The sequence below is a fragment of the Chelon labrosus genome (genome assembly GCF_963514085.1).
Source record: "Chelon labrosus genome assembly, chromosome: 4".
NCBI lineage: Eukaryota > Metazoa > Chordata > Actinopteri > Mugiliformes > Mugilidae > Chelon > Chelon labrosus.
In genome coordinates, this window is record NC_140340.1 from 17,610,270 (window position 1) to 17,621,854 (window position 11,585).

General features: G+C 44.0%; 1 protein-coding gene across 1 annotated transcript; it reads left to right on the plus strand.

Annotated features, from left to right (window-relative positions):
• Nucleotides 1-3,307: 3,307 nt before the first annotated feature.
• On the plus strand, nt 3,308-4,804 carry LOC311487013 (potassium voltage-gated channel subfamily A member 2; the record flags this gene model as incomplete). The annotated part of the gene is made up of 1 exon (XM_084543095.1): nt 3,308-4,804. One exon carries the CDS (start codon nt 3,308-3,310, stop codon nt 4,802-4,804), a length of 1,497 nt encoding a protein of 498 aa, XP_084399221.1.
• Between the last annotated feature and the right edge of the window lie 6,781 nt (nt 4,805-11,585).

Sequence of the window (11,585 nt, forward strand, 5' to 3'; positions counted from 1 at the left end):
TGCTGCCTGTCCCTGCGCCAACACATCTGATGGAGATGAAGAGAAGTCCTAAAATCAATACCTCTTGGAAACCCGTTCCCTGTTGACACCCTCATCTGCCAGCTTACACAGCCAACAGTTTTTGCGTGTCCATATGATTTAAGCACGCAGATTATTTAGAGTGCTGGGGCCTCTTGCTTTTAATTAAAGGAAGCCACCAAATGCACAGAGAGCTGAGCGTTAGATCCTGCCTTAACAGTCTTTGTAACGGGCCCCGAGCTCATAAATAATGATTGTGCTGTCATGAGGAACCTGGGAAAGCCATTAAAAGAAAGTGAGATGGATCTGCGTGTGTGTGGCAGCAGCAGCAGGGAGGCAGACAGACAGAAGGGACGAGGTCGGGAGCCATGATGGTATTGGGTCTGCCAGGAGTAACCTTGGCAAAGCTCAGTCTCACACAAATCATCCTGCTGTCTTCCCCATCCCCCAGGTTTCTGCGCGTTCACCTCCCTCTCGTCCACGTACAAGGGATTCCCGCTGACCTTTGGCTCCTCCGGAGGTCACTTCTTGACACGGTGCTTTCCATTCCCATTCCAGTATCGATACAGATGACAGCAATCGCTATTGACTCGTTTGTTCTCCATTCAGAGTAGAGCCGGGCACAACGATGGAGGTTTTGCTCTATTTTCGTCCCCCTTCCCATCTATTATTCATGAAGCTTGTTGCCAGGAAAAATTACAAGTATGAATGCCGTGGACAGACAATGAAGAAGAAGAAGAACTGCCGGACAGAAGATGCGTGATAAGTGCATGAATGTTGATGGTCTTATACATGCTAATAAAGCTTAGAAAAGACCCATGAGGAAATCAGATCACTGCAGTGACCATAGATGTTTCCTCAAACATGAATTTAGATGGGTTCTGGACAAATGAACATGCTGAAACATTTTCCAAAATAAAAGCCACCATGTGAAATGTAATGCAATACCATTAACCCCCAAAATTTTAATGTCGACCAAATAAACTATGATAAATGTAGTTTTTGCGTTGAAATCAGAAGTGGTGCTAAGCAATACTGGGGATGTGTACCCCTTTAAGCTGCCCACACTGCAGATAAGGTAAGTAGTGGTTTCAGTGCGCCCTTGCCTTCTCCATCACCAGCGTGTCTCTTGGTATGCATAGCAATGCTTGACTGCAGGTTTGATTAGGCTTTACATACCAGCCCTGCAGCCGCTGCAGAAAACAGTCATTTCACCCAGAAACGTTTCATTCAACACCTCTCACCTACCGAGCTGAAACCATACATGGCGAATAAAGGCCGCCTTTATATGTGCGTTTTGACGCGGGTGCGTGGGGCTGTCGCTGAGTGAAATTGCTTAATCTCCTCCGTGCCCACGACGTAGGGTGATTCTTTCACGCATGTCGTTTCAAGTCAGTGTCTGAAGACGCTGCTCTGCTCACCCTGTGGACTATTAGGAGACTCTCCGAGCTCCCTCTGCGCGCAAAACATTGGGGCGCACGACTCTGCCGGAGCATATCTGCAGCTCAGACCCTTGTGGAGATTTCTGTGGCGAGTGCACGTCCAAATAAGAAAAAATAAAAATGTAAACTGGGTGACGCATGAATAGATTACATTTTCTGAGCAACAGATTTATTCTCACAGGCGCGTCCCGGAACGCGTCCAATTATTAAATCTTGTTAATACGATTAGATATTTTTAAGCTCTCTTCCTCCACCTCGCCTTTTTTTATTTTATTTATTTATTTATTTTTTAAATCCACCCCTGCAGATGTTGCCTCTCTTGAGCACCTTATCAGGACTATTTACCTTTGCGGCTGTAGGCAGCCAGCAGCTCGCCACACTGTCACCGTGGCGTGGAGGAGAACAGAGGAGGCAGATCATCATCTGCTGATCCCAGCACCTTTTGGTTATTAAGGGAAGCACCAGCACCTCCTTGATCGGTTCCCTCCTCCCTTTTTGCCAATCGCCATCCCACGACAGCCTACCCGGAGGAAAGGAGTCGGGGAGGGGGAAAGCGAGGACACACCCGCACATACTGTACCCGGTATACGGGGCGAGGATGCTGCAGACAACATGAGGTGAATATCATCGACTGTCCGGAATTGGAAATTCATTTTTTTTTTTATATACCTACTCTAAAGACAGAAGACGTGATTGTCGCAGCTGGTTGTTCACCTTCTGGGCACCAGCGTCCAGCGGGAGCATTAACTCACGTCCAGATATGAAGAAGATGTCTGCAGGTATGTATAAAATGAAGATAAAGCAGCTTCATCCATCATCTGGATTTTGATTAAATGTAATTATTAATTCGTGGCATTTTGTAGTTTTGCACTTAAGTGAAAGACGCATGATGATCATTAAACCTGCAGTTGTGTTTTCGTTTCATAATGGTTTAATTCTGTAAAACTGTGCCCTCACTTTGTGAGTGGAGATGATGCAGAGGAGATATACAGTTTTTCTCTTGGAACCTATTTCCTTCTATGGATAAATTATTTATAGATGTTTTTGAATATTTCAGAGACAGGCACCATTTCAAGACTGAAATTGCTCCATCAAAACTCAACTGGAGTCATTTCATATGAGACGAGTGTCCGTTTGGTACAACAGTGTCATCTGAAAAGCGTCTCATACATTTGTGCTTAGACTGCAGTGGTTTTCTGTAATATTCTAGACAGGATGCTGTCTGTGTGGATTTAGTGTCTGCTGCAATGCCATATACATGCATGGCTCCTCAGAAAAAAGGTAGTCCCATTCATATCAGCAGATATTGTCCACTGCAGCAGATCAGTGTCCTAATTTACGAGCCTCCGTACGTTTTATTTGCCTGTTAGTTCCTCAGTTTTCCTGCATTGAAGCAATTTATATGCAAGGCAGACTGCTTATTTGAATATTAATTTTCTGAAGTCAAGAGCAGGAGTGTCAGCCTCAAGTTTCCGTGAGCTGATTCATTTTAGTACTCACCCTTTTCTAATGACAGTGTAACTTTACATATATCCCATCTAATTTTTAGAAGATGGCTTCCTTTTTCTGTATTTTGGGTTGATTGATCTTCACGCTGCAGTAAATGTCTGATAACATCTGAACATATGAGAAGTAGTGTTTAGTGCTGAATCATGTCTCAGGTTTACCTGACCTTGCTGTCTGTCTTTGCTTTGTCTGTTCTACATGCAGTCAGATCCTAGGTGACATCCTGTGGCCGTCAGGTCTTTACAGTGTTGAGCCCCCTCCCTCTCCTGGCCCCCGCCTGCAGTTCTCCAGGCTGCAGGACCCAGACTCACTGAAAAGTGCAGGCCTCCTCCCCCTGCAGAATGACTGTTGCCACTGGCGACCCCTCTGACGAGGCGGCGGCACACCCGGGGCACCTGCAGGACTACGACCCAGAGGCCGACCATGAGTGTTGTGAGAGGGTGGTCATCAACATCTCAGGGCTGCGCTTTGAGACACAACTCAAAACACTCTCCCAATTCCCAGAGACTCTGCTGGGAGACCCCAAAAAGAGGATGCGCTACTTTGACCCACTGAGGAACGAGTACTTTTTCGACAGGAACAGACCCAGCTTTGACGCCATATTGTATTATTATCAATCAGGAGGCCGACTAAGAAGGCCGGTCAATGTCACCCTAGATATTTTCTCAGAGGAGATTCGCTTTTATGAGCTGGGAGAGGAGGCCATTGAGATGTTCAGAGAAGATGAGGGTTTCATCAAGGAGGAGGAGCGGCCTCTTCCCGACAACGAGTTTCAAAGACAGGTGTGGCTACTCTTTGAGTACCCAGAGAGCTCAGGTCCTGCTAGGATTATTGCCATAATCTCTGTCATGGTCATCCTGATATCTATAGTCAGCTTCTGCTTGGAGACGCTCCCAATTTTCCGCAACGATGAGGATGAAATGCACAAGTCTCACGAGGCAGTCTTTTCGCCCGAGACCAACACCACAATCATCAGCTACACATCCACCTACTTCACTGACCCCTTCTTTATCCTGGAGACTCTTTGCATTATTTGGTTCTCCTTTGAGTTTCTAGTGCGCTTCTTCGCCTGCCCCAGCAAAGCGGGCTTTTTTGGTAATATAATGAACATTATTGATATTGTTGCCATCATCCCTTACTTCATCACTCTTGGCACAGAGCTAGCAGACAGGCCAGAGGATGGTCAAGCGGGTCAGCAAGCCATGTCCTTAGCCATTCTCAGGGTCATCCGGTTAGTGCGAGTCTTCAGAATCTTCAAGCTCTCTCGTCACTCTAAGGGGCTTCAGATTTTGGGTCAGACCCTGAAAGCCAGCATGAGAGAGCTCGGTCTCCTCATTTTCTTCCTCTTCATAGGGGTCATCCTGTTCTCCAGTGCCGTCTACTTTGCTGAAGCAGATGAGCCAGAGTCACAGTTTGAAAGCATCCCAGATGCGTTTTGGTGGGCTGTGGTGTCCATGACAACAGTCGGCTATGGTGATATGGTCCCAACTACGATTGGTGGCAAGATTGTGGGCTCCCTTTGTGCCATTGCAGGTGTGCTGACCATCGCCTTGCCCGTGCCTGTCATTGTGTCCAACTTTAACTACTTCTACCACCGTGAGACCGAAGGTGAGGAACAGGCACAGTATCTGCAGGTCAGCGTGCCCAAAGCGGATTCAGCTGAGGAGCTGAAGAAGAGCCGTAGCGGCTCCACCATCAGTAAATCTGACTATATGGAGATCCAGGAGGCTGTGAACAACAGCAACGAGGACTTTCAGGAGGAGAACCTTAAGACAGCCAACTGCACGCTGGCCAACACAAACTATGTAAACATCACCAAAATGCTCACAGACGTGTAGTCATCTGGTATTTTCCTCCCCGCCACAGCGGGAATCGTGAAGCTGAGCAACTGGGTGGGACAGGCGTACACCTTCCCACCTCACATGTGCTGGAAAAATCAAGGCAATAGAATTCAGGATGTAGATGTTGACTGACTGAAAAATATTGCAAATAACCATTCACTCCTCCTGCGCTCATCTCGTCTTCACTCTTCACAAATTGCCCTTAAAACTCTTCATGAATGTCATAGTGAAATTTGAAAATTTTGCATTTCTGCATGGAGTTGGCTATGTCTGTTTAAAAAACAAACAAAAAAACATGACAAATGAAAATACTACAGTAATTTCCTGTCACAACAGTAGCCAACAGTAGTGCACAAACAGAAAAGAGAAAAGATGAAACACTTACAAAAAGAAAAGAGAAAAGATGAAACGCTTACAAAAAGAAAAAAAAAACAAACACGTAACACGACATAAACCCTGCTTTAGTCCCCTCTGTCCCTCATTTCCCATGCCCTTTGTGAAGAGCCCTACTTGCGCGCTACGTATGCTGCTTCCTGGAGCCAATGAAACAAAACTGTCTTATGCTACACCGTTTAGAGATAAAAGGATGTGTGAGCATAAAGCAAGCCTACTCCGGCGCTGATACGGCCCGCGGGTGACTTGTGACGAGGTTGGTGGTTAAGTACACCACTTTATTTCAAGGATGAATGACAGCCATCAGCGCTAAGCTTATGGTTTGACACCTTCTTTTCCCAGTAGACATCAGTATCTGATGAATGACTGAGAATGGCCTTGAATTTCACTGCTTTGGTCTTACATGTACTGTATGTATTGCAATGCAAGCTTTCCCCCCTCCATTCACCCAAACTGGTCTTACTGCAGAGCTTTGAGGACAACTTGAATGTTTCTTCTTGTTTTGTTTGTTTTTCACACATACAGAACTTACTCATATAGATAGGTTAACTGTGACTTAACTGATAGCCAATAGATAAGTAGGTGCTGTTAGTAATAAACAGAGTAGATAACTGCATGCCATTTTTATCAGAATGAGAATTTCCACTTGTTTCTCGACTGCCACTTGCTTCATCGCACCACTGTATATTTGTCTGTACACTGCCTTTCGGTACAAATCCACACTTTTAAAAGGATGCCTGCAGGTAGCTGTTACAAGAAGCTGTATGTTAGAGGATTTCTTAAGGAATAATACTCATAAGGCCAAATCCTACAGTTAACAGGATGCGGTATCCTTGTCAATATTAACATTCCACATAGACGTCATAGCCGTTTAACTTTTGCCAGGTCGCTGTAAACTGAGCTGTGAATTCTGGGCATAAAACTCACACTCTAGTTTTGGACGTGAATCCCAGCTGCAGGTGTGATAGACTTGCGGCTCCGTCTCTTTCACAGGTTTGTCACACGATCACGTCCTCATGATCAAAATAGTAACTTTTAAGGACTCGTGTATAGAGAAATGCTTCCCCCCCTAACTGCCTTTTATCTGGGTTTACGCTACTCTCCTAGTGTTGCATGACCTCAAAAACATTCCTAGCATGCATTGAAGCTAAAAGAAGAACCTTTTAAGATGAAAAAAGTATAATAATTACAATAGACATATTTATTTCTTCTATATAAAATGATATGTATACTAACAGAACACATATACAGTACACATATACCTTTATCAGCGATTTAAAAAATACTAATAATCTAAAATAGCAATGTTTAAGAGAAAGCAAGAGCCTTTCCACAAATGTGCAGATCATTGCCATGTTTTTACTTTTAATAATAATATTAATTGTTCTGAGCACTGTTGTTCTCCTGTTTCAGAGCCAGTTCAGAGAGCCAAAGACACACTCTCGCTAGTCGTTTAAAAAGCATTCTCTTTACTTCCTGGTGAGTTTTCAGAAAACCTAACGCACGTCCTGGATTTTAAACACTACTACGTTCGTTTCTCTTAATTCTTAACTGCCTTCTGTGAAGTAGTTGTTGAAGGGGCAGGGTGTTGTTCGAAACTGTAATCTCTAACCAGAGTCAGGAAGTTCTTATTAGCGTTAAATTGGTCAGAATTTGAATGGAGTCTGGCTGGACTCTTGAGAGGTCTCCGATGCCAATCTGTCTTCAAAAGTTGGCATGGAATGTGAATTAGGTTCTGATTCTAGGATTGCGTCCAGCTTATATTGTCCACTGTTTGCTCTGCACTGCCAAGGTAACCGTCGAAGGCAGTAACATCAATATGGGAAGTGATAATTAGCAGCAGTGTAGCAGATATTGTCTAACCTAGGGGTCTCCGGGGTCTTTTGCCTTTCCACATCTTTTCACAGATGTCTTATGTAATTAAAAAGGCGATGGATTAGGAGAGGGTCTGTAGCAAGAACTGTCTCGATGAATTCTGTCATGCCAGGATGTACATCTTTAGTCTTAGAGTTTCATTCTGCTCACTACAGCCTCAGCCTGCAGGAGCAAAATGTTTTAACGCCATCGCTGCCAATATGTCCTCAGGATGCCTCGTCCAACTGCCTGACATGAGGCTTCTGAAGTCGTCTCTCTGTCCAAATTCGTGTTTGCTTTCATGTATCTTGAAAAGATTTTTAGAGAATTTTAGTAAGTGAACTGGAGCAGTCATATTTGTTTCTCTCCCAAGAGTAGCTTGAAGGTGGATTTAGATGTTAATATGGTCAGTAAGCTGACGTAGGAGCAGATTAAAAAGTTGTTTAGCAATATACTCATAATCCTTCGAAGGAGGCGTCTATGTGGAGAACATGTATGAAAAAAAACAAAAGAGCCTTTATGGGCCTCCACAGTCCAACCAAGGTCTTATCGATCATCAGGAGAGTATTGGTTTGGTTGTGCGCAGCGAGGAATTGTGTGTGCGTGTGTGTGTGTGTGTGTGAGCGAGAGAGAGAGAGAAAGAAAACCACTGAATGTCAGTGTCTTAGCCTCATTGTACAGCTGCATTTATGCAACAGCCATTTGCATAACTGTCTATGAGAAAGAAAAAAAAAAAAACACTCACAGTCTGACCAAAAATATTTGTCTGTGCATGCAAATGCATCGTTACCTTATTGTCTTCATTCCATTTCTTTGGACAGAAATTAATGATAAATGTTGCGACGTTAACATTTATCGGTTTCGTTTGACATTGGGCATGTTAACTGTACCTCAGCCAAATTCACTGTAGCAACTCATACACCGGAGTTCACATCGTTGTAGTTGAAAATCAGCGATATTTTTCTGCGTAAAGCACAAAGACGAGTGGAATCATCCTCATCTGTATAGCTGCAGATGGAATCTGCACAATGTTTTTATTCAGTGGAATCAAAGTCAATTAAAAATGATGTTGTGTTGCTTAATAAGGAGCAACGCAACCTCAAAATATGTCATCTCTCACCTGCTGAGGGACCCACCAGCAAATTCACTCCATGAGAAGGGTGTCCAGCGGTGAATACACTGAGAAATCTATGCAGAGATTGATTTAAGCTGGTAGTTTTGGGGGAAAATGAAGGTTTAAGTACAGATGTTATTTATTTTACCAGGCACCAAATTCCACGCTGATTCATGGAGCTGGCAGAGCATTTCAAAGGAACCTCAAACACGTTGCAATATTCTGCTGCTGTACACATTAGCTGAATGTGAATATGAGCTTTCTGAACTCTGGGTTTGTTTGAACTGCGATGTCAGCTCTTTGCAGCAACACTCCAATAGAACAACTCACATGTACGGGAAACTAGATGATTAATATGCAATCTGTATGCATGTGTGTGTTTGCGTTCTTTTCATTTGATCCAGAGCCTGATAAGTGTGGCATCCACTGAAACGATATGTACAGCTATTCACACCCTTCCCGTATCATAGAGGCCTGAATACATCCATCAACGTTGGTACAGTGGATAAAGGATTTTCTTTCTATGAAATGAAATGTGAGAGAATAATGTAAATAATAACCAATGGATGATGGAGAAAAAAAAAAAAAACGTGCTATATTCTGTATGTGAAGTCTGGATTTAAAACATAGTATTATCTGCACTTTACAACAAAAAGGACAATCTGTGGACGAGAAAACCATGTGGAATTAAAAATGCATATAATCCTTCCAAATGATCATATCCCTGGAAAGTAATATCAATAATGAAGCCAATAATAATTCAACTGAAACTGTGTTGAGTGTTTATTGTGTGTCTTTACTGCACTTTTCTTTTTTCTTTTTTAAAACTTCTAAGTGACATGATCTGTTCCTTTTCCCTGGCATCAAAATGTTTGCAAGGTATTCAGTGTGCAGATGAGGAGCTAATTTTAGCTGAGGCTGATACGAAATGCCATGAATCGATCAAAGGCCTCTTTGTTGTTATTCTTAGGAGAGCCAGCGTTCTTTGTAGCCACGGGCAGTGTAGAGGACATTTTAAAACGCCTCCTGGTATCTTCAGCTTCTGCCTCCGTTTAAGTGCACGGTATATGCTCCCTGCAGTTTAAAAGAGAGAGAGCAGGGTGTTCTATTAATAGCCTTTTTGTTGGAGAAAGAGATAGGAGGAGGAGGAGGAGGAGGAGGAGGAGGAGGAGGAGGAGGAGGAGGAATGTGAGCTGAGGAGGAGAAGGAAAGGTGGAAAGGAGATGGCAAAGGAGGAAAGATTCTTGAATTATTCCTCCACAGTGAACTTTCTGTGGCCTCCATTCCAGCCATAACTGAAATCACATTTTTTATTTGTTTTGTTTGAAACATGCATACAATCTGTTGTCAGAATTTGAGATAACGCAATCAAATATAACATGTCACAACTATGAGATGATGATGTGCTGCTGGGCTTGTGTATTATATTTTCCTGAGCCCCTTCCAATCAGCTGACATGTCCACACCTGAGAGCGCAGTTGTCGTCTGCCGCCTTGTCTTCTGCTATCTTTAGTCTGCCTGTGGTTTAACTACAGCGCTGCATTGCAAGCAGAGGCACTTGGGGCCTTGGTGCTGTAGCTACAGCTCTGCTGTAGTCATTAGTCTTGCTTTGATCCAGCGATGCAGTGCAGCACTCTGCAGCTCGCTTTGGTGAAACCAGGGCAAACGGGGAGAGGCAGATGGGATCGAGCAGCACAATCAAGGACCTAGGCAGCGGGAGCACAGCCCTGCTTCAGGTGGCCGCCACTGCCACGGCACTGTTGTTGTTGTTGTTAGGCAGGAGCAAGTGTGTGCCTGCGTGTGTGTGTGTTGTTTTTCAGGGATGGTAGCATGCCCACAGGACCATGGCTGAGTAGTCACACAGGCTTGCACTGTGCTTACCAGCTTGTAATTAGGAGACGAGCGTTGTGGGAATTGGAGCTAATCCAACAGGGCTGCCCCGGCTTTGAACCACACCCCGTTATTAGAAGGTGCTCAGCTTTACGCTCATCAACTCCTGTGATATCAGTCAGCGAGGGGTTTCGCCACTCACCTGAGAAACACTGCAGCGAGCCTTGAAAAGGTTGACTCGTGAGCTTTAGTAGTCAGTGTGTTTTATAGGTGTTTGATTTGAAGTAAAAATTAAAGTGATGCTGGTAGATGCTTAGGTGCACTAGGAGAGCTGTTCAGTCACGAGGGAAGGCGAAGGATTACTGCCCTCTAGAGGTGTTTTTGTGGAAACTACACAATGAAAAAAAGCACTTACAAAGCAGGTACACGGCCCCTGAGAACAATTTGTTATCAGATAGTCAGAGATTTTATTGCAGATATATTGTTGCATAATAAGTGTTGCACTGTTACTGGTTGAAGTGCACCTTTCATTTTACATTAAGTTGGTAGCAAAGTCCAGCCGTTTCTGATTTGGGGTCAGCCGATCCCTTAAAGGTCACAAAGCAAATCTGATGGGTGATAAAAGGCTTTATTTTATTTTTTTTGGGACAGTTTTCTCATATTTGCTTCTGTTCTTGTAGAAATTTAGAGTAACTCATAGGCACCTGAAATGTGACCCCAGCTAAGAGTGGGCACTGCTTTTCTGGTAAGTTCATGAGAAAACTGGCTGTGTCATCACTAATCCAGCGGCTCCTTGTGGTGAGATAAGTAATGTAATAAAGTAATAAGTAAAAAATAGGACACATGTCCACCGTAGCTCCTTCTACGGTCTTGTGGAGAATCAATACACTCATACGTCACAAGCACCCTCCTCCACTGACGAATGGGCCGGGTTAAAATCAGCCAACCGTGAATCCCATCTCGCAGGGAACTGTCAGGAAGCACACGGCACAGATGCTCATAAACCTACACACAACCAGGAGACATGAAGTAATATAAAAGAGCCGGAGAGAAAATCTTCTTTCATTATAATGACACGGTGATCTGGAAAAACAGAGGGTTAGAGGTCGCAGTTATTATAAGGCTGAAGGACTCGGTAAGCGTCGGTGCCTGGTGTCAATTTATTGAGTACACAGTGACCTTCTGACCTGAGATATGGAGGAGGTGATAAACACAATGAGCCATCCCTGCGGTGTGGGTTTAATCTCCGTTATGGAAGTGGGTTTGGCAATCCTGTGTCATTTGAAGAGGCGACATATGGAGACCAAATGAAGCAAGTTCACGTTTAGTGCCCCCGAGCTGTTTGTGCCTGAAGGTTTAAAGGGCTAGTCTGGAGAAAGTGAGTGATTTATGAATGAAAGGACGGAAGCACAATGTCACAGCAAAACTCCCAGTTAACTGAACAGGGCGTGGTGTGTTAAAGCAGAGCTGGTTGTTGTGTAGCCTGTTTCAATGACACTGGATTTATCAGACACTCTTATGGGTCACCTCTCCTTGGAAAACTTTCCAGTACCTTGACCAATGTCTGTTAAATGACACCTCGTTTGA